Here is a 22,978-nt window from a genome sequence, read left to right on the forward strand (position 1 = left end):
AGTTCCTCACAAAGATAGTGTGTATCTCTCACTCTAGCTATTGATTGTTGTTATGATCTCTCAGCTGAGTTTTCTCTCTCGGTTCTTCTCCAATCTCTGATATGGAGCTGCAACTGCTCTTATAGGAATCAACTATGCAGTTGAAACTGCCGTGCAAGTGAACTCAAACTGCTCTTCTCTAATAGCCGTTGCATAACAGAATTTTGAACTCAAACTTCTTGATCACGTGTCGCACACTCCACGCTCGGTTCCGATGCACCCTCAATCCTACGGCTAGGATTAAAACTTGACTAACAAAACAGATCTAACGGCTGCCGGAAACGAGTTGTCATAACAGCCGAGCTGCCGAGCTGCCGAGCTGCCGAGCTTGCCGAACTTGCCGAACTTGCCGAGCTTGATGAACTTGCCGAGCTTGGTGCTTGTTATCATCACAAAACTCCTAACAATCCTCCACCTTTTGAGATGATACAACACTTCTTTCGATCACCTTGTTCTTTGTCGATCTCATGTCCGAGTAGCGCCAATCTTGACTTTTCTTGTCAGTATCCTGACTCCGAGAATCATCCCCAGATCCTCCTTTATCACTTCCTTGATCAGCCACAACGCCCCCACTGGACGATCGCCTCCACCGGACGATAAAACCTCCACCTAATCTGAATCTTCCCTGTTCAGAATTGGAGTTGCTGATCCCTAGAGATATCACACATCTCTCATAAGTGATAACCGAATTTCTGTCAAGATTATGCCATTTTCATCGCTTAGGATCGATGCCTGGACCGCTAACGAGCACGCGTCGTCGACACTGCTCTCATGCTTCTTCGCATCCCTCAAATATCTCCTGGTTACACACAGCTCCTACGGCTTTCGTCACGAAACCTCTGATAGAAATCCTCACCTCCCAAATGGGTGTGTTGCTTCTTCCTTCTCGGCTCAAGACCGAACTCCCTTCTCGGCTCAAAACCGAACTCCCTTCTCGGCTCAAAACCGAACTTCCTTCTTCTGCCTCTAGTATGAGCTCGCCTCTTCTCGGCTTCTAGTAAACTCAAACGCTTTTTCTCCGCCTCTGCATGTTGAACACGCATTTCAACCTTTGAACCCAGCTCAGCACGTAGCTCCAAGAATGATAGTTTGTAGAACCAAGGATGATAGTTTGTAAAAGCAAGAATGATACTTTCGGCCGCAATCCAATCGGTGGATGAGCTCCTCCACGAGCTCCGCGTCGGAGAAGCAATTCTTGACGAATTTTATCTTCTTTATGCGATCCTGGATTGGCACTCTCTGCCGCACCATCTTCACAATCTCCGACATCTCATCCATCAGTGCTTTCACAACGTCCGTAACCACCGCCTCCATCGCAACGAGGTTCACGGGATCCTCCGCCTTTGCCTCCACCGCGATGATCCTTTCAAGAATCTCAGCAGCAGTCTTCTGTTCCTGAATTTGTCTCAAAACCTTATCACCAAGGTTCAAGATCACCGCACGATAAGCCTTGAGCTGCATCTCAGCCAGCTTCGCCTGTGCCTTCTCATTCAGAACAGGTGCCTTCCCTTTGCTCTCGGGATCGGGCTTCTCCAAGACCGCTGCGCATCCCTTTTCGAACTGATCTCCGACTTCTTCCAACGATTCTCCTCGTTCCCACAGACGGCGCCACTTGTTGGAAATCAAGATCGGAGCAATAGCAAACTGTAAACAAGAACACGAGGATATACGTGGTTCGGCGTAAGCCTACGTCCACGGGAGAATAACGAATCGATTTACTTCAAGCACGATCAAGAACTACAATCATACAACAAGATCACACACTCAAGAACAAGCTACTCTCTCTTCGCATATGAACTCACATCAAACCGAAGACTATACAAGCTAGTTCCTCACAAAGATAGTGTGTATCTCTCACTCTAGCTATTGATTGTTGTTATGATCTCTCAGCTGAGTTTTCTCTCTCGGTTCTTCTCCAATCTCTGATATGGAGCTGCAACTGCTCTTATAGGAATCAACTATGCAGTTGAAACTGCCGTGCAAGTGAACTCAAACTGCTCTTCTCTAATAGCCGTTGCATAACAGAATTTTGAACTCAAACTTCTTGATCACGTGTCGCACACTCCACGCTCGGTTCCGATGCACCCTCAATCCTACGGCTAGGATTAAAACTTGACTAACAAAACAGATCTAACGGCTGCCGGAAACGAGTTGTCATAACAGCCGAGCTGCCGAGCTGCCGAGCTTGCCGAACTTGCCGAGCTTGATGAACTTGCCGAGCTTGGTGCTTGTTATCATCACAAAACTCCTAACATGTGTCATGACAAATAAATCAACCAAAAACACATTTTTTTATTCTATCTTCACATGGGTCTGGTAAAAGTTTTCAAAGTAAAAATAGGTAAAATTTTTACCTCGTGACACAGGTGGAAAGTATTAATGGTCTCTGGATAATTCTCTGGAATAAGGAAAAAGTGATGAAACTATTGGAGTTTTGAGTCATCTCATTTTTTCTATCTCCATTTATTGATAATAGTAAGAATAAAGCTATACGGTCACATTATGGCCAGCCATAAATTAATTAAATAACAAAAAAAATTGATTTTTTTAAATTTTTGGTTTAATACTACTTGATTTTACTTTTATATCATCTTCATTATATGTTGTTCAACATGTTAGTGTTGCTCTTTCGTAATTTTTGCTCAACTTATTACTACTGTCATTTCTTTATTGTTGCTCAATGTATACAGTAATTCGTGATATTAATGTGTTTTACGTAATGGAATTCAAAGATAAGTATCAACTCACAAGTTCATTCACACACATATAAGTTTATATCGGTAATTCTAATTTTTTTATACATGTAAATGGACTAAATTAACTCTTTATGGCCGGCCACATTATGGCCATTTAGCATCGCTCTAATAGTAAATCACAACATATTATTTTATTAATACAGTAATTTACTGTCTCCATTTATAGATAATAGTAAGTCGCAACATATTAATTTTTTAATAGATTAATTTACATTTTTCTATTAACTTTCATTAAAAATTCCGCATTTACATTATCTGTATACTGTGCCTCTTTTGAGTATGGATGATTTATTTAGCACAAATTGACCAAGACCAAGTTTCTGGTGATAAAACTATGCAGACTGCAGAGAACAGTGTCTTTTTCTGGGATATGCCTGAAAATGGAATTTGCTATTGTCAGCTATCTCTCTCTCCCATGTTTTTGATTTGTTGTGCAAACACAGAAAGATAGGAGTACTAACATGAAAACATGGTAGGTTTTACACACGTATTAACATTAACACTTATTTTGTGATAATTATCACTGTCTCTGTCCAAGAAATTATATTTATATTTATTTTTCATCCGTGATGGGTGGAGTGGACTCTTTATCTACTAACCCATTACATTCATATTTTATTATAAAATTAGTACTAGAAGTGAGTGAGACCTGTATTTTGTTAACTTTTATTCCTACTTAATTATTTTCATACTTCCAGATAATTGGAGCATTTCTTTTAGCTACAAAATTTAAGAAATTAATGTACTAAATATTAAAAATGTACTAATTATCTTAAAATGAAGCGAGATTTTTTGTTAAATTGCAATGGTGAAAGTGAAAGTTTAAATCATATGGCCTATTTTCATCCTCGAAACCCTACTACCCTTAGGCCATCCACAACGTTGTTCCTATACCGTTCCTAAACCGTTCCTTAAACTACTATTTGCGGGCCCCACTGTACTTTTTTACTCTATTCCTTAACTAAGGAACGTAACCTGCAACCCTCTGTTCCTTAACCGTTCCTTAACCGTTCCTTAAATTACTATTCATTCAATTTCATTTTTTATTTTTATTTCCAACTCAATTCAATTAAAACAAACACATTTTAATAAAATTAAAATAACATTACAACTTAAAATTTAAAAAAATAGAAAAAGACATAATTAAAATCCTAAAAAAATAAAAATTGACATAATTTAAAGTACAATTTTATAGAGACAACCAAGAATAAGTTTGTCTCACATCGAAAGTGGAACATAAAACATTCAAGGATGTCTCTATAAAATAGAGACAACCAAGAATGAGTTTGTCCCACATCGAAAGTGGAACATAAAACATTCAAGGATGTCTCTATAAAATAGAGATAATCAAGAATGAGTTTGTCCCACATCGAAAGTGGAACATAAAATATTCAAGGATGTCTCTATAAAATAGAGACAACCAAGATGAGTTTGTCCCACATCGAAAGTGGAACAAAAAACATTCAAGGATGTCTCTATAAAAGAGAGACAACCAAGAATGAGTTTCATAAATTCGCAAGCCCATCAAATATATATGGGCTAATACGAATTTCTAGTATTCATTTATTTGTAAAAATTGTTTTTAAATATAAAAAACTATTTTTATAAATAAAAATATTTTTTTTATTAAATTCGATTTTTTTAAAATAAAATCGAATTATTGCGTCACCGTGACGACGCCCACTCGCGGGGCAGCGAGTGGGTGTCACGCGTCGAATGGGAGGCCGCCACGTCGCCTCGGCGCGTGGCGGAACGTGTCTTGCCGCGTCTCGCGGGAACGGCACCCGGCACGGCACCGGCACGGAATGGCGACGACACGGGCGGCTGCAACGCGTGCCGCCGCGGTTCCGTTCCTCCGGAACGAAATAAGGCACCGCAACGGCACGCGTTGCGGATGCTCTTACAGCTTCTTTTTTATTTGTTTAAATTGTGTTCCCGAAGGTGCCGAGCAGGCTTATTTCCTCTCAGTGTCAGTCCTAGTCCTCTCTCTCTCTCTCATCCCCCACTTTTACTATTTCTAAATTTTAAAGAAGTGGTAGATTTTAATGAGTTTAAGAAAAGCGGTTTTAACTTTATTGGTAATCTTTATAAACAGTTTGACAAGTATCCAACAAAAACAAGAAACTGTGTGTGAAACTGCAAAAATAGCTTTTCCAATGGATTTCAATGTGAAGCATTGGAGAGAGGAGTCAGAAGAAGATGAGCATCAAACATCAACTAAGCTACCAAGACTGGACTCATCATCTCCTGCAGCTGCGCTTCCCTTGTTTGTACCTCAACCTCAATCCAACCACTACTACTCCACCAAACTTCCCAGTACCACTACCACTACATCTCTCCCTCTTTATATATATATACTCATAATGGTTGATTCTGATTCAGGGATTAATTGATTAGTGTTCATAACTAATATGTGCAGGAATTGGGGGTGGTGGGAGCTCCTTCAGTTGGGCGCAGTGGCAAGAGCTTGAACTTCAGGCTCTCATATTCAGCCACATAATGGGCGGCGGAGGCGTTCCGGCGGAGCTCCTGTATCTTGTCAAGAAGAGCCTTGTCTCCTCTCCTCTCCATTATTACCATCCTTCTTCTTCTTGTAAGTAGCATTCATTAGTTATCCTTGTTCAAGTTGAAACAATCATGTGATCAATGGTTGATAGTGGCAGTGGGGTATTGGGGGGGCAAAGGAGGCATGGATCCTGAGCCGGGGAGGTGCCGCCGGACCGACGGCAAGAAATGGCGTTGCTCGAGGGACGTCGTCGCCTCCCAGAAATACTGCCACCGCCACATGCACCGCGGCAAGAACCGTTCAAGAAAGCCCGTGGAAATTCCCACTCCTTTCACCCTCTCCCACCCGAGGTAGGAGTAATGTTTTTTGTATTTTCTTCATCTTGAGTGCTATTCCCATCTATGTTTCACTATTTTCATTTTCTAGGCCCGAGACTCAACCCGCCGGAGATCCCACGCTCCGGCATTTCTTCGACGATTGGCCTACATCACTTGGGATGGGGGCAACTAACCTGTCCATCTCTTTAAAGCTTGGAAGCGATGGGGGCTCTACGCCTCAAATCAATTGGGATGGGCCACTGGCCGAGGCGTTGAGCTCACCAATGACCACTCTGCACACCACCTCTGCGTCCCACACTAGTTTTCTTACCTCCTAGCTTTTCAAACTTGTTCTGTTTTCCCTTCTTTCTCATCATGTCATACGCTATCTTCTGTAATGTACAATGTGAGCTCTTGAGTTTATCAACATTACATTCTTATAATCCTATTTCATTTACGAGAAACCTAACAGACACAAGAAACGATACCACTATATTTTAACATGAGGTAAGTCGGGCTTAAATACGAACAAGGATATACATGGAGATTACATTCATCATAGTTGGAATATCCCATCTGAATTCTTTAGAGGATGCACGGTCGAGATTTCCATACACAGTTAACTATGGATTTTTTCATTGCTCTTGAGATATAGCCACTGGGCAATGGGGATTTAGCATTCCATTGTTTTTCGACTTTGTTTTTGCTTCTTCAAGGGTAGTGTTGCAGTGGACAGAATAGCGCGCTGGAGTCATAAACCAGAATTACCAACTCATTCACAAAGCTAGGCTTCAATAACACTAGTTTCAACATCAACACGTTCTGCTTCATCTGTTACTAACGCATAAACAACTGCTGTTCTCGAAGGTGCATACATTAAGATCATGCCACCCTTCCTGTAAACATCATTTTGAGGAAAATGCTATCACCACCAGTAGTATAAAATTTACTACCAATACCCAAATTTTTGATGAAAGAGGTTCTAAAAGCTGAGTTCATGCTCTTATGATAATTAAAACGATTTCATAAAGAGGTCCATAAAAAACCTAATGTAGCCATACGTAAGTTGCTCATGGACCGAAGATATTACTCCTACTAGTTAATCAAATAGAGAACAAAGAAATGAAAGGCTACGCTATTAATTGAAGAGTGCGAAAAAAGTGAGTGCCAAAGGTGAAATATTCTGTTGAATCCTCCTAATAGCGAATCATCTGAGTCCAACACAACCTCAAATGTATACCCATACTATAAGAATATAGGAATAGACAACAACTGTATCAAAACAGAATTAAAAGTACAAAATAAAATGTTTTCTCAAAGTACCTTGTATTTTCCAGCAGCCTACTACTCGGTGGTAATCTGAATAACTACAGCTCCAATGAAAATTGAAGACGAACACTAAGTCATCCCTCTCGAATACAATTATTCTGTCTCCTTCTTCTTTCTTGGATATGTATTGATGCTCTGATCTCATGAACTGTACAAAACAATATTTGGCTATTTACATCTATTTTACCTAAGAAAATCAACTGGAAAGTTGAATGATAAAAATCTCTTGAGGGCAATGACAAGCTCTTACCAGTTCCCAACTACGAGCTAAAACAGGTTTGGCAGAGGGAGCATTACAACATGCATGTCTCTTTTCCAAATCAATACAAGCAGAATATTATGCCGAATGCATATTCTAGATAATAATAATATCTACAGCTATCAGAAATACAATGACACCCTTAGTTCAACTAATGCAAGGAAACTCAGTGCAAAAATGAATTGTTCTAGATAGGATCTCACTGTACTATACTGATTTCATTATTTACATTCAGCCAATATAGAAGGCAAAATAGATTCCAAAGAATCAAGAGTTACTTTGAGTCCTTGGGGCCACTTTCTTGTTTTAGTATTCCTTTTATAAATAAATATCAACCGTATAAGTTGTTGGTCATCATAATCCAACAGTAAGAGAGGCTGATAGAGCACAAGTTGCTCAAGGATCTAACAACATGAAAAAGTATTGAATTCATTAAAACTTACCAGATCAAATCTACGCCTGCATTTGTCATAACTGAAGCCATTTCCTGGCCATTAGGAAGATATTGATCAGCTCTAGGAAAATCTATCCACTCTGATTCGAGTTAAAAGGACAGTTAGAGAGTGTACTTATAATTCATTTAGTGCAGCAAACATTTCATGTGCACCTACCAGGATGTCCAAATTCATTTCCCATGAAATTTAAGTATCCTTCCCCACCTAATCCCATTGTTATAAGCCTGATCATCTTGTGCAAGGCTATTCCACGATCTATTACAGGTGTGGATGGTCTATCCAATCCCATGACATCATACATATCCTGAGACGGATTCAGAACATAAGATCAAGTTTAGATATCATAGTGGTACTGGTACACAATATCATCCTAAAGAGATGTGCTGGATATCTGTATTAACTTCTTGCGGAGAAGTATGGAAGAGGTTGCAACTATACAGTCAATTATATTGGTCTTTGTTTTCAGAACCCTGGCTTCTGAAGACATGGAAAATATACCATCCTTAGTCTAAAGAAGCTCTATTCCCATATATTTCCTTATTTTTGTGGTAGTGATAATTAGTTCTTTCAAACATAGGATTGGCAGTTACATCCAGGCAACTTTACAAATATGCCTGACCTTATCCATCAACCAGAATGCGATAGTTTTATCACCAACAACAGCTTGGTCATGACTTTCTGCATAGGAGACGCATTTTTCCATCCACTGTTTGTTAATGTGTGTATAATATCTCCCATTTTCCAATCTTCATCCCTTTTCCTGAAACCAAAGAATAAGGAAAGAGTGACATTGGATTGTGACAACAATGTGGCCCCAATATTAAACTATGTTATAAATTATTATCCAATGAGTTAAAAGTCAATTTTTCATATGAGAAAATGTGAAAGTTTAAAGAGGTCCTGTTCATAAAATTGAGGTTATATAGTGCCAAATTAGATTGCATTTGACTCAAGTAGAAAATAGCCTTTTTTTACCAATTAGTAGTTTGCCTTTAGAAAACTAGAGGGAAACAGAAAATAAGTAAAACAGACTAACTTTGGTAGAATCAAATCACCCAATATTATTGTCTTCTCACCAAAAAACAATGCCTTCAAGGAAGGGGAGAGCTTTATCAATTGATTGTCAATACATATATATGTATCAGAGTGTCAAGGGACACATACTTAAGCGTCTCAATCCATTTATCAGCAATAGCCATGTGTAGACGATAGTCAAATCCAATACCTCCATCTTTGAGCGGAATACAAAAGGCTGGCATTCCACTGACCTGAAATCAAATGAAATTCCTAATGAGATAGTTCAGAAAAAAAAAAGGTATTTCTGTTAAGAGAATATATGATAAAGGACAGCTACGAGCAGACATCAACATCAATAATGCACTTCACAAATTCAGAGTATATACTCTCTTTTTAGAATAATGAAGATCATTAATTTGACAAAGCATAGGTATATGAAGGAAATCATCAATGGTTCCTCAAGTTCAACAGAATTTATGCAACTTTAGCATAACAAAGAATTTTGGCAAAGCCGCAAAGGTTTACAGCTTGCAGGTATAAAACTTGTTAAGTGATTTTTGTTTTTAAACATGGAGATTACTAAGAAAAAACTGAAAAGCGATGACAGGAAAATACTTTTTAAAGAAGTACTCTTGAAGGTTGGATCTTCACTCTTTTACATATTTTACCACTAAGCTTCCAAGTACAAGACAACCGTAAAGACCTTATTTCAATATATCCAGCTTCTCCATCTACCCAACCCATAACTAAAGATTCAGACAATCAAACAGAATAGATGAACGAGGCATGAAAGACTTTGGCTTCATTACAACTGCAAACTTACATCTTCACCTATCGACAAAGCTTCAGGAAAAAGCCCGTGAATCATATCATTGACCAGCATCAAATAGACCACTGCATCAACATCCGTTGCAAACCCAAATTACTCGTTGTAGTTCCCAGTAAATGCCACCTTTCATTAGAGAATACATTAGTCGGGATACAACTGATTAAGCACGGGATGTGAAAGAAACATATTATGTTCAACTGCTTTAGGAAACAGGATTCCATTGTGACAATGGCAAACTCAACACATAATTAAGGGAGGCTAGTCTTATATTCATGCTGAGTTACACCTTAAGTTAGTTCATAATCTGTGATGGTTTATCTATACAGAATTGCACGTGATCAGTTTAATTTATACCATCAAACTGTGGAACAGAGGAAAGCGCATAAATGGAAAATGTTCAAAATAGATGCTGTAGTTGAATCTCCATTTAGTGCGGAACACAATTGTTTTTTGGTGAAAACAGAGAATCTTGTGAATCAAACATCCTACTAAAATGATGCATGGAAGAGAAAGTAGGGGAATCTCAGAGACCAAAAATGATAGATTAAGAAAGCCTCTGAAACAGAGTACCCTGTTTCATGAATGATTAATGAGAAATATTTCAAAGAACAAGAAAACACAGTTGAACCAAACGGTATTGTCAACATGAATTTTAATTTAATTTTCTTTTTGACACAGGTTTTCTGTATTAAAGGTGGCAGAAAATGAAAGAGCAAAACACAGATAAACTGTGACAGAAGTTTTGGGAAAATTACAAACGGAAAGAATATTACCAGTAGAAAGCTTTGGTGGGTAGGGTACATAAACAAATTCATTTGGAAGGTTTGCAACAGGTGTGAAAGATGTCATCAAAACAATACATCATCAAAGCGAAAGAAATCAATTCCCAATTTAGTTTCTAAAAAATCTTACAAAAATTCAAAAAAAAATGAAAAGAGTTAGCGGAAGCTTTTTGTTCCGTTAACAAATATGACTTTCCGTTCTCATTTTACATTTGAGTTTTATACTCTGAAGTTCTCAATTCTTTGAGTTTTTTTTACTAGTTCAGTCATTCTGGAGGAATGGAATGGGAAGATGTAATGTCGACAGTGGAGGCATTGGCAGCGGCATAGGGTGGCCGGAGACGCCGTACTCCGATGAGAAGGGGGAGAAGCCGACTAGCCGAGAATGAACTTCAGAGGATAAGGAAATTTTCACCTTTTTTTTTATTTTCCTCACTTTGGAAAACCAAGTTGAAATTACACTTTTTATTTATTTTATTTTTTACTTTGTTTATTGAATTAGGTGATGATGGTGTCATGAAATAATTGAAATCCTCTACATTATTCTCTCTCATTTTACCATTTCTCCACTTTAACTATTTATTATCATTTTTATAAAATGAGTGTTCAAAAGTAATTGAGACTGCTAAACGGGACAGATGGAGGAATTTCTAATGTCACCACATGTAGACTAGGTGTCGAAAATGAAGAGATTTGGTGACAATTTTTCCTTTTTTTTATATTGATATTTTAGAATCTTACCAATTTCTTCTATAGGCAGTACTCCCTCCGTTTCGCCATAGTTGAGGCGGAACTTTTCAGGACGGAGTCTAAGAAATGGATATTTAGTGGATTAAGTGGGTAGATAATAAAGTAGATGAAGTAGGTGGACTTTTTAAATTTGAATTTCAATTTTGGATTTGAATTATTAATTCAACTTGAAACAATAATTCTTTTTTTAAATGATTTATTTATTTGTTAATTATTCACATTCAATATTTAAATTCTGTAGATAAAAAATAAATGGGCCTACAATGTGCAAAATGAAATCTGTAACATTTGAATATTTAAAACAGACAGCAGATAGAAAGTTGCTCTTTTATTAACTCAAAATTGATTCTGTAACTTTTCAAAATTCACAGCCAAATACATTACAAACAATTCACCAAAATACTGGCGCCACTTTCCATTAACTTTAAAGGTAGCGCCACTTTCCATTCACTTTAAAGGTGGCGCCACTTTTCAGCCAATTTATTAATACTCCACTGCTACCAAATCTCTATCCAACCACTGCCATTACACCAAATGGAGTAAATGCTCTCTATCCAGCCACTGCCTTGGATGCTCTCCATCCAAAATCTGCCTTGAATGCTGTGTATCCAACCACTGCTCAACCACTGCCTTGAATGCTCATAATGGGGCATCAAGAGTACTCCTCATAATTCAAGAACCAAGTGATTCAATTCATCATTGGAAGGTGCATTGGCATTGTTCCTCCTCGCGGCACACTTAAGGAAGCACAACTCAAATTCAAAATCTCCGGTCAAACCTGTACACGGTGGTGGAATGCTGCAAAGAAACAACAACAACGAGGACAATCAATGCAATTGGTAAGTCTAAAAAAAGTGAGAACTTACCCCAAAAAATTGCATCTTGATGTTGAGGTACTCAAGAGTATGCATTTCTCAAAGAGATGCAACCTCTTAAGTGTGGCAGCCGGTTTGGGTTGTTCAAAAGCCACTGTTTGGAGGTGGGTTAAGGCTGGCCTAATTAGGCCACACACATCAGCCATTAAGCCCAGCTTAACAGCTGCAAACAAGTTGTTGAGACTGAGATTCACAGTTGAATCTTTAGAACTACACAGGATCTTGAACAAGATCAAGTTCAGGAACATGTACAACACCATACACATTGATGAAACGTGGTTCTACATGACAAAAGGAGCTCAAAGATTTTATCTTGCTCCAGGAGAGGAAGAACCTCATAGAACATGTAAAAATAAGCAGTTCATATAAAAAATTATGTTCATGTGTGCAGTTTGTAGGCCCTTGTTTGGTGTTAATGGTGAAGTCTTGTTTGATGGAAAAATTGGAATTTTTCCATTTACCAAACAAGTTCCAGCCAAAAGGTCAAGTAAGAACAGAATGACAGACACTTTGGAGACAAAACCCATAGAGAGTATCACAAAAGATTGACCAGGGACTGCTTGATCAACAAGGTAATGTTTGCATCTCTTTAATGCAATTAATTTGTGCACATCAGCTATTACAAACTAGTGTACCTACATACTCATGATACACTAGTAATGAAGCTTTGTAATGTTGTGCAAATGAGGTACTGTTTGCATCTCTGTAATGCAATTAATGTGTGCACATCTGCCATTACAAACTAGTGTACCTACATACTCATGATACACTAGTAATGAAGCTTTGTAATGTTGTGCAAATGATGATTTAATGCATGGCACCTTGTTGGGAACAGATATTACCTGCCATCATAGCCAAGTGGCCTGATGGGGCAACTAAAGTTCTTAAGATACAACAAGACAATGCAAGACCACACATCAAAGACAATGATCCAGCTTTCAAAGAAGCTGCACAACAAAGTGGTTTCTCAATATCACTTGTGCAACAACCACCTAACTCTCATGACACTAATGTCAATGATTTGGGTTGGTTTAGAGCAATACAATCACTGCAAACTCAGACTGCATGCAAAAATGTGGATGATTTAGTCAATGCAGTGGTGCAATCATTCAATGACTTACAGCCACAGACTTTGGACAATGTTTTCCTAACTCTTCAAGGCTGTTTCATGGAAATCATGAAAGTTAAGGGTCATAACAGCTACAAGCTGCCCCACATAGGGAAAACACATTTAAGGAGAACTAATCAACTTCCAATGGATCTAGAAGTTCCATTGGATCTGGCTATGCAAGCAATTGCTTACCTGCAGGACCAAGGGAGCAATCAGGGATTGGAGATGATTGCTCAGTCATTAGGATTACGAAGTTATAGAAGAAGCTTTTGTGTTTTTTGGATAGACTGCCTTTGTGCATGAATGATGCATTCAGTGATTACACATGAATGCACATATCATGCTAGTGTTTTGAATAGGCAGTCAATAGGCTGAAATGATGCATTTTGTGTTTGTACAATGTTGTAACTGTGCAGAAATCATGGATTATGTTTATCTAAATGCAGGTAACTGTGCAAACAATTCATCACCAACCACATTCACAACAACACCATCACCACCAAAATCAAAACATCAAAATATCCCCAGAACCATCACCAACCAAATTCAGAACAGCACAACATCACCAGCACCAACCAAATTAACAACATCACAACATCAACAGCTCCATCACCAACCAAATTCACAACATCACCAGCACAATCACAGATATATAAACCAAAGACATCCCATTCAATTAGAGTGCATATCACGGATCACACAAACATAACAACCGATGACATATTAAAACACAAATGACAATCCATAACCCTAAAGTCAGCCACAGAAAGATCTCACCCATATTACGGATCTAAGCAATTTTTACCGAAGAGTGCCTTCACCACCCTTTCTGCCTCGGCCTTGTTTCTCTCCCATGCTTCCTTGTCAGCCTCGGTGATGACATATCGCCTTACAAACTCTCCATCCGACATTACCGGGTTGTCGGTCACCTCATAGATGGCGTCGCCTTCACCACCAGCAAGACCTCCTGTCAGGGAGGCGCGACTTTCACCGCCAGGTACGCCTCCGGTCGGGGAGGCGCTGCCTTCATCGCCAATTACGCCACCGGCCGGAGTTCGGGAGCCGTCGACACCACCTGCAAGGCCTCCGGTCAGGGGAGAGGCGCCTACGCTTCCGGCGGGTTCGCCGATGTGGGAACGGCAGATGAACGAGAATAGATGGTGGATTAACCCTTCATCATCTCGGGCTGATTGTCGAGATCTACGGCGGGAATTGCTCAAAATACGACCTCTCCCCCGAAACTCGCCGAGATACGACATCTTCTCCAGGAAGCGGACAAAATCGGCCCTCTACCGCGCGAGCCGGCTGGAACGCGGGTGATACAAGGGTTAATCCATCCATCGCCATCGGGGTAGTGCGTTCTGTCCATTGTGCGGTCGGCGAAATGAGAGAGGATGAAGGCGGCGGATCTAGGGTTTCAGAATTGGGGAAGAGAGAATGGAGAGTTGTTGTGTAGAGAGAGAATGCAGACGCGTATAATGAGCCAAACAAAAGGGCGATTTGTTTCCTTCATTTAATTACACTAATTAAGTGAAATTAGGGTAGGTAATAAATATGCATAAATCACCATTAAATCAGTTAATTATTTCCTTTTTTGGAAACGACTCAACTATGAAGAAACTTTTCGAAATGATAGAATGACTCAACTATGGCGAAACGGAGGGAGTATATCTACTTTTCGGTACAGAAAATACTGGTTTGATTGCTGGACTTGAATTCGTTGAAGATCATGCATTTAAACTAAACATTTTTGGATTACCAACAATATCTATATAATTACACAAATTCTAATCATAGAACAGGCCATTGATTCGTTGTCTTATTTCGGTAAATATTTAATATAATATATTGATGGGGTGTGATCCGTTGCTAACTTTTTAAGTTGATAACTCTGCTAACTCATCAACGAACTGTATTAAAAATATCAACACGATGACATTAAAATGTCAACACATAATGTCAACACAATATATTGAAATGTCAACAAAATTACGTGTTGACATTTTTAATACATTGCTTTGATGAGTTAGCGGAGTTAGCAACTTAAGAAAGTTAGCAATTGATCATACCCCATACGTTGATTCGGTAAATATTTAATAAAATATATTGATTAATTGTTTATTAAAATTACATATGTGTGCTACAAAATAAGATTATGTTGTTCTAATATAAGACATTTTAAAATAGTAAAAAACCATAAAATTTGGTCAAATTATGGCCAATCTCATAATTTTTAAAAATGGTCAATTAAATTATAACTTTGACAAGTTTCAAAATTGTGCCATAGATTTGAATTTGGGGACAATTGAGCGTGATGTGGACGCTGGGAACAATCACATAGAATAAGTTATTAAATGACGTCGATCCCCTCGAAATTTATGTCTTTTACACAAACGTAAATAAAAGATATACAAATTAGCAATTGTTGAGAATAATTTATATAGAAGACGTAAATCTAGAGTGGAACGATGTCGTTTAATAATATATTCCACGTCATACGTTCCAGACGTCCACGACATACATTCTCGACGTCCACGTCATTCTCAATTTTTCCCAAAATTAAATCCATGAGACAATTGAGAAAATCGTTAAAAAATATGATTTGATCGGCCATTTTCGAAAGCTATGTGATAGACCAGAATTTTACCAAACTTCGTGTTCTTTTTGACTAATTGCCCTTTTAAAAATACTGATATATAATCGTATGCCGAATAGGAAATGCTTCACTTAGAGTGAGAAGGGAGAAGTACATTGCACGTATGATATTAGTTTTTATTTCTGCTAAATTATTTAGAATTTGTATTCATCAATTGAAAATTATATGTCCCGTGCATGACACGGGGGTTAATACTAGTATTTATAAAGTGAATGGTTATCTAAAAAGAGGCTATTTTTCCCATTCAGGCCCATTATCCAAATTAGCCCATATTTAACGGGCTGAAATGTACATCTACATTGAAAGATGGGCCACGTGTTTGCTTCGAGTCCAAACTCTTCTCAGATGTTGAAACTTAACAAATCCAGGAAATCTCTACATCAGTTTCATCATCTTCCCAACTCACCAAAAAAATCCAGGTCTGATCGTTCAGCACCAGTTCTGCTTCCAAAGCTTCGGATTGTATTTCCGGCAGTTCAGCTCGCTGTTTTTGGGTAGAATCCCCGCAGATTTCCGGCCAGGTATTATTATGTCAGTCGATTATTTCAAGTTTTTCATCGAGATTTAGCTGCTGTATATGATCTTCTAATTCCGTATACACACATGTGTTAATTTATACTTTTGGATCTATTGGTTTGATTTTGTTGAACACTACATGCATCCGTATGCATAAAATTGGTCAATCTTGAAGTTTGTGATTTGGAAAATTGGTTCTGGTTAGCCAATCTACTAGCTGTTGTATGTATACTATTTTCATAATTTAAGAATTTTAGGTTTTTTGGTTAGGCATATGACTCGCCATTTGGATTATTTGTTACTTGATCTTGGTTTATGGAAAACAAAAATTTAAGTGATGTTTTGTATTGGATTGAAGAATTGCAGTTCGAAGTTAGAAGCTAAATATGGCTGCGGCTGAAGAGAATAGCGCGCTGTTCCCAATTTTTGTGTTGACGATGATTGCACTGCCTCTAGTGCCTTATACCTTTGTCAATTTATACCTCACCTTCAGAAAAAAGAGCCAGAACATTAATTGCCGATGTTCAGTTTGCTTCCGCTCCGGGAAGTATCGGAAATCCATATTTAGGCGTGTAAGCATCTAACCTGACTGCGCGCCTCCTCCCAATGCTGTTGACACAGTGTCAGTTGATCCCGTGTAATGTAATTTTATGTCGTATACTTAACCTCTACTGGTCCTGTCACATTTCAGATTTCAAACTTTTCGACTTATAGCAACTTGACGGTTTTGTTGCTCTGGGTGGTGGTTGTGCTTTTGAGTTTCTACATCAAACATATTAACACTGAGGTACATTCTGTTTCTTACTGTTCTACCCTCCATCAAAGTAGTAGGAGTAATTAATTAATGTCATATCTGAACTGTAAGATCTTTGAAGGGTAATGAGCATATTTATTGCATATGCAACAAGAAGGGGTTCAAAATATGTATCGAAAAACAATCCAGCTTGTTAACAACATTTGGTGTTGTTTCTTTAATGTTCTTTGACTGTATAACATATCTATTCAGAATCTAATGGATCTTCATTTTGCAGATCCAGATATTTGAGCCATTCAGCATACTTGGATTAGAACCTGGAGTGTCAGAACCAGAAATAAAGAAGGCCTATAGGAAACTTTCCATTTTGTACCATCCTGATAAAAATCCTGACCCAGGTTGAAGGTGTTTAATGATTGCAATTTATGATTACTGTTTAATGTATAACCAAGATGGAAACTGGCAGTGTCCTTGTTCCAGTTGCTTACTGTATTTTAATCCTTCTTATGCAGAGGCTAACAAGTATTTTATCGATTATATATCCAAGGCTTATCAGGCTCTGACTGATCCTATATCCCGGGAGAACTTTGAGAAGTACGGGCATCCTGATGGCAGGCAGGTAATTAATATACAGAGACCTTTTATTTGGCATCATCACCTTTTCTGACAGTTTTACATGAGAAATCAGCTCAGTGGTTTTTCCCTCTGTAGGGCCTTCAAATGGGAATTGCTCTTCCTCAGTTCCTTTTGAACATCGATGGAGCATCTGGTGGAATTTTGCTTCTAGGAATTGTAGGAGTTTGTATCATTCTGCCTCTGACAATAGCCGTCATATACTTGTCAAGGTCATCAAAATATACGGGGAATTATGTCATGCATCACACGATGTATGCTTATTACCACTTTATGAAGCCTTCATTAGCTCCGAGGTATATAACCATTTGGTATTCTACCTCTGACACTACATGTTTAAATTGTTATCATGTCATGTTTTTTATAACTTGGTTGTATCTGTTAGACACACGGACCTAAAAATTGTACTCCCTTCGTCCCACAGTAGTAGAGGAATTTCGTTTTGAGCACTCGTTTTGGAAAAATGATAATAAATAGTTAACGTGCAGAGAGAGTAAAGGAAGAGAGATAATAATGTAGAGGAGTTATTCGGAATGATTAGGATTTTTGAATCAATTTGTGCTAGTTTGGAGTGATGAGCGTGTAATACAATGTAGGTTATAGCATATTTTGCTTTTTATATCTTTGCAATGATCTGGTGACAAATTAGTGTGTATCTAATAACCGTACAGCAAGGTGATGGAAGTTTTCATTAGAGCTGCTGAATACATGGAGATCCCAGTTCGTCGAACGGATGAAGAATCACTACAGAAGTTATTTGTGTTGGTCAGGAGTGAGCTAAATCTGGACCTTAGAAATATCCGACAAGAACAAGCTAAATTTTGGAAACAGCATCCTGCTTTAGTAAAGGTACTGAATCATCTGTTGAGTTTGAGATGTTAAGTGCATTGATATATCCAGTGTTGTCAAAATGTCGTTCGGGTCGCTCGGGTCGCCCGGGTCGCCTGGGTCGAGACCATCACCGCCCCAACATGGGTGGGTTGATCGAGATACAGGGTCGCCGTTGGGTCGGCTGGGTCGAGTGGGTCGCCTGGGTTGAGTGAGTCGTCTGGGTCGCCCTAAACACATGCTATCTCTGATTTTCTCAAATCTCTCACATGTTTTCTGACTCTCTCAATCACAATTCTCTATATATATGCATGCACCACATCAAACTTTTCAAACCTACTTTCTACACTTTAGAATTCGGCCTCTTCACTCCTAAACAAATAAACAATTCAAAGATCTGTTGCTGCCACCCTTCATATATTCCTTTGTTTTGATATTTTCAGACAATGGTTTCAATTATTTATTGTGTTATGACTTATGAATTGTTTTGATATTTTGATCATTTCTATTTTCCATTTTATCTCTATTCACATGAATTGCGTCTACATTTATATTATTTGATATATTATAAACATTAGAGCAATATATTTATTTTAATTAATATTAAAAGGCAAAAAAATTAACCTAGCTTTGTGGGTCTCTCGACCCGCGACCCGAATTTTCACCCCATCGACCCGGTGCGCCCCGCGACCCTAACAACAATGGATATATCATATACATTTCCCTTCTAAAAGTGTATGTTTTGATGTTCACAGTCTGAGTTATTGATTCAAGCACACCTGACCCGTGAAACCGCAGAATTGTCTCCACATCTGCAGCGAGATTTTAAGAAAATGCTTGCCCTTGCACCTCGTCTTCTTGAAGAGTTGATTAAGGTATTAGCAGTATATCATCAGCTTTATTGTACCAGGAGTAGCTTTTATGGGTATTTGATAGAGGAGTCCGAGTATATTAAAAATGATTTGTGATTTTACATGATATACTTTTTTTAGGACAACTATCCAGATGGCTTCCTGAAAGATAATCACATTTTTTTTTTCATTTTGCTACTTTGCTTTAAGTAATATGTGTGGTTGAAAATAGAGATATATTCCACCCGTGTTTATTTACTGTTATATTATATACATAACACTTCATGAATCAGTTTCTTGATACAAATCTTTGTTCCACCTTTATCTAAAGAATTTATATGGAACAACTGTCCTTATGTTCCTTTTTGCTGTTGCACTGATGCTTCTCAACTTGCCTGGTTATTCTGAGGCGACTTTATTATCATATGATACACAGAAATAGAAATTATCTTCCTTTACAGATGGCAATCATACCACGAACCCAACAAGGACATGGATGGCTGAGACCTGCAATTGGAGTGATTGAGCTATCCCAGAGTATGATCCAGGTACTTCCAGAGTTCCAAAGTGTTATAAAGTGACTTACTGTCCTACTTATTTGCTGTTATGAATAGGAGTACCTTTTTCACTTTGACATGATATCTGTATCATAACTGATTTGTATCTGTTGCTTCTTTAAATAGCAATTGATTTGGATTCATATACTTCCGGTTATTTGCATCTTTTTAGCTCATGCCACTTAGGGAGATATCCTCTTTCTATTGAACAAGAAATTGGTCATCTTTTCTCTGATTATTTTGCCATACATTCTCATTCTGAGAATAAATCAATACTAGTTGTCACTGGAGAGGTTAAATCAAGCCCCCACTCTGTTAGATCAGAATGAAACTGGAATTTGTCCCATTAGACTCATTATTCTTGTATTGTGAATATAAAATTCTAAAATTTCATAAACAAGGGACGCATTTGACTGGTAGTTTTTTACCTAATCATGTAGAGTAGAAGTCCTTAGAGTCAATAGTTAGTGAACTTTGCTGCAACCTTCTGGAAAAATATGAAATAGCTGCCTTCTTCAGCATTTCTGAACTATATCGATTCCTTTTTATTTTTTGTCAGTTTTCTTACTTCCTTGAAAGATCTATGACTTCGTTGGAACTAAAGTGACAGTGTTCGTGTTCTTTATGCAGGCAGTCCCCCTTAGTGCAAGAAAAGCAACTGGGGGTTCAAGTGAAGGTTACGGTCCATTTCTTCAGCTGCCGCATTTTACCGAAACAGTGGTCAAAAAGATTGCCAGAAAGGTCTCTCTCTCTCCCCTTACCCCTCTGCTTTTTTGTGTAAATATTTGAGTGTCCCAATGTCAAAATACTCAAGTGTGCATACACATTTGAAGTTGCTGACACCTTGGTTCTATGGTCATAACCTATTTGTGGAAAGTACTGGGGCTTCAGTGCATAGTTTTCTTGTTTTTTAACCAAATCTCTCAATGGCCTCATAAAACTTTTTTTTGGCAGTGTTATAAAATTTTTCATTGTATAGTCTGTTATGGGTATTGACTTCCTAAATCCTTGTCTTTGTTTAGAAAGTTCGCTCATTCCAAGATCTTCGTGAAATGAAACAACAAGAGCGTGCAGAGCTGTTGACTCAGGTTGCTGGCTTTTCTGATGCTGAAGCCCAAGATGTGGATATTGTTCTTGAGATGATGCCTTCCATTTCAATTGATTTAACATGTGAAACGGAAGGTGAGGAGGGAATACAAGAGGGTGACATTGTGACCATGCAAGCTTGGATTACTCTTCGGCGATGGAATGACTCGATTCGTGCCTTCCCACATGCTCCCTACTTCCCGTATGAAAAAGAGGAGAATTTTTGGCTACTGCTTGCAGACGCATCGTCAAATGATGTATGGATGTCTCAAAAGGTTAATTTTATGGATGAGGCGACAGCAATAATTGCCGCGTCTAAAGCAATTCAAGAGTTGAAGGAGGGATCTGGTGCTAGTGCAAAGGAAATCAAGATAGCAGTAAAAGAAGCAATTGATAGAGTGAAATCGGGTTCGAGGCTGGTGATGGCCAAGTTCCAGGCCCCTTCCGAAGGAAATTACAACCTGACCTCCTACTGCTTGTGCGATGCATGGATAGGTTGCGATGCAAAGTCCAATGTTAAGCTCAAGGTATTGAAACGAACTCGTGCTGGCACGAGGAACATCGTTTCTACAGACGAAGTGCCTTCGTTAGAGGATGGAGCTGAAGACGAAGATGAGGAAGGTGACGATGATTATGATGATGATTACGAGAGTGAGTACAGCGAAGATGACGAGGATGTCAGGGGCAAAGATGCTAAAGGAGCTGTGGCAAATGGCACGGTACATGATGATGCGAAGGGTTTGAGTTCTGATGATGATGGTTCAGAAAGTGATGAAAATTAAGGTTTTGTACTGTCGATTATCCTTTTGTTACTCAAGAGTGTCACATTAAAATGACTAGATAACAGAACTATTTGTGTTCCACTTCTCAATACTGGTAATTGGTTTTTGCCATTTTTGGGAGGGAAAATAGAACTAGTTAACGTAGTTATAGAGATGGAATTTGAGTTATCAAGTGCCATAAATATCCTCATAACGTCACATAGCATAATTTCTTACAGGCTTATAATTAAATAGACTTGGGTAACTTGAGCGTTTTTTTTAAATAATTTTGAGCTCCATAGTTTCTTGTCACCTACAATCAAAGTTTTAGGTCGGTAAATTATCGATTATGGGAACCTTTTTTTTTTATTTTTATTTTTTTAAAAAAAATCCAAATTTAGGAGAGGCACATGAGCTTAATGTCTCTCTCTGTAAAGAATGAATGTATCTCTCTTTAAAGAATGAGGCTTATGTGTCTTTTATAGAGAGGCATGACTCATGGACTTAAATATATTCGGTAATTTAGAAGAAGCGTTGAGGCAAGACACAAGAAGAGAGATGCATAAGTTGGATATTAAAAAAGAGCTTCCCGATTGCTCCCAAAATAGAATTTTGGCAATTTTAGGTTCAATATCTGTCCAAAAGGTAAGTTAACTCACTCGAGCTTATTTCATGACACACAAGCATGAGATGAAAAGCTTCAAAATGAGAAACCATGTGGAAAGGTATGCTACCATGAATTATCTAACTATCATCTAACGTTACTAGGCAATTTGGGGCATATATAAAAGGAGGATTTTGTTTATCCACAACCATCATGTAGACTTTTGTTGGGGTTTGCAACCAAAGTCTTACCAAAGCACATCCTTCAACATGCTAAGAACGCAATCAATTCATGCATACAATTAAATCCTAAACACAAATCATACAATTATATAGTTTATTGTTTTTTATTCTCCATGGCCCGCTCTTCTCCACATGGCCGTCTTGATACTCAACAACGAATCTTCTAATACGTTCCCACACTTAAGGTATGAGCACCAAACAAAAGGGGTTTGATTTAATTTTGGATTTATTTTTATGCTTCTGTTGATCATTTATAAATGATTATCTCTAGATGATCTAGAAAATGTATTCGTTGACTTCTCCTTTAGTAGCTGCGGACCATAACCGCATATAGCATATGTCATAAATATAAGAATTTCTATAATCCTTTAATTAACTTCTTAATTTTTGGACTTTTCTAAACTAAAATTTGGGTATTTTGTTTAGTGGTATTTTCATCTTGCTCTGCCAGAAGCTAGATATCTG

The 22,978-nt window shown here is 38.1% G+C and overlaps 3 protein-coding genes across 5 annotated transcripts; 2 read left to right on the plus strand and 1 right to left on the minus strand.

Moving 5' to 3' along the window:
• The first annotated feature begins 4,780 nt into the window (after positions 1-4,780).
• Positions 4,781-6,047, plus strand: LOC121794304 (growth-regulating factor 4-like). 2 transcript variants are annotated; one of them, XM_042192405.1, is made up of 4 exons: positions 4,781-5,111; positions 5,215-5,388; positions 5,453-5,651; positions 5,728-6,047. In XM_042192405.1, the coding sequence occupies exons 1-4, from the start codon at positions 4,841-4,843 to the stop codon at positions 5,954-5,956; spliced, it is 873 nt and encodes a 290-aa protein (XP_042048339.1). In that variant the 5' UTR covers positions 4,781-4,840; the 3' UTR covers positions 5,957-6,047. The 2 variants fall into 2 exon arrangements, with proteins under 2 accessions (XP_042048339.1, XP_042048341.1); XM_042192407.1 differs by having other exon boundaries at positions 5,459-5,651.
• Positions 6,048-6,947: 900 nt separating this feature from the next.
• On the minus strand, positions 6,948-9,708 carry LOC121794964 (1,4-alpha-glucan-branching enzyme 2, chloroplastic/amyloplastic-like). Its single transcript, XM_042193379.1, has 6 exons — positions 9,502-9,708; positions 8,887-8,929; positions 8,281-8,421; positions 7,818-7,965; positions 7,650-7,740; positions 6,948-7,095 (listed from the first exon to the last, which is right to left on the minus strand). The coding sequence occupies exons 3-6, from the start codon at positions 8,362-8,364 to the stop codon at positions 7,089-7,091; spliced, it is 330 nt and encodes a 109-aa protein (XP_042049313.1). The 5' UTR covers positions 8,365-8,421; positions 8,887-8,929; positions 9,502-9,708; the 3' UTR covers positions 6,948-7,088.
• A 6,333-nt stretch (positions 9,709-16,041) lies between these two features.
• On the plus strand, positions 16,042-21,815 carry LOC121795502 (dnaJ protein ERDJ2-like). 2 transcript variants are annotated; one of them, XM_042194043.1, is made up of 11 exons: positions 16,042-16,202; positions 16,556-16,769; positions 16,889-16,984; positions 17,229-17,349; positions 17,464-17,570; positions 17,663-17,880; positions 18,256-18,433; positions 19,168-19,287; positions 19,725-19,811; positions 20,451-20,561; positions 20,843-21,815. In XM_042194043.1, the coding sequence occupies exons 2-11, from the start codon at positions 16,584-16,586 to the stop codon at positions 21,686-21,688; spliced, it is 2,070 nt and encodes a 689-aa protein (XP_042049977.1). In that variant the 5' UTR covers positions 16,042-16,202; positions 16,556-16,583; the 3' UTR covers positions 21,689-21,815. The 2 variants fall into 2 exon arrangements, with proteins under 2 accessions (XP_042049977.1, XP_042049978.1); XM_042194044.1 differs by having other exon boundaries at positions 16,052-16,202; positions 16,564-16,769.
• The last annotated feature ends 1,163 nt before the right edge of the window (positions 21,816-22,978 follow it).

Source organism: Salvia splendens, chromosome 3 (genome assembly GCF_004379255.2).
Source record: "Salvia splendens isolate huo1 chromosome 3, SspV2, whole genome shotgun sequence".
NCBI classification, from domain to species: Eukaryota; Viridiplantae; Streptophyta; class Magnoliopsida; order Lamiales; family Lamiaceae; genus Salvia; species Salvia splendens.

Excerpts from the sequence above, each read along its gene's own strand:
- LOC121795502 (XM_042194043.1), top strand. The coding sequence starts at position 16,584 with ATGGCTGCGGCTGAAGAGAATAGCGCGCTGTTCCCAATTTTTGTGTTG. Across the intron at positions 18,434-19,167 it reads AGCATCCTGCTTTAGTAAAG|TCTGAGTTATTGATTCAAGC; the intron begins GTACTGAATCAT and ends TGATGTTCACAG. Across the intron at positions 20,562-20,842 it reads TCAAAAAGATTGCCAGAAAG|AAAGTTCGCTCATTCCAAGA; the intron begins GTCTCTCTCTCT and ends GTCTTTGTTTAG.
- LOC121794304 (XM_042192405.1), top strand. The coding sequence starts at position 4,841 with ATGAGTTTAAGAAAAGCGGTTTTAACTTTATTGGTAATCTTTATAAAC. Across the intron at positions 5,112-5,214 it reads CTACTCCACCAAACTTCCCA|GAATTGGGGGTGGTGGGAGC; the intron begins GTACCACTACCA and ends TAATATGTGCAG. Across the intron at positions 5,389-5,452 it reads TTACCATCCTTCTTCTTCTT|TGGCAGTGGGGTATTGGGGG; the intron begins GTAAGTAGCATT and ends AATGGTTGATAG.
- LOC121794964 (XM_042193379.1), bottom strand. The coding sequence starts at position 8,364 with ATGGAAAAATGCGTCTCCTATGCAGAAAGTCATGACCAAGCTGTTGTT. Across the intron at positions 7,966-8,280 it reads CATTCTGGTTGATGGATAAG|GATATGTATGATGTCATGGG; the intron begins GTCAGGCATATT and ends AATCCGTCTCAG. Across the intron at positions 7,741-7,817 it reads AAATGAATTTGGACATCCTG|AGTGGATAGATTTTCCTAGA; the intron begins GTAGGTGCACAT and ends AACTCGAATCAG.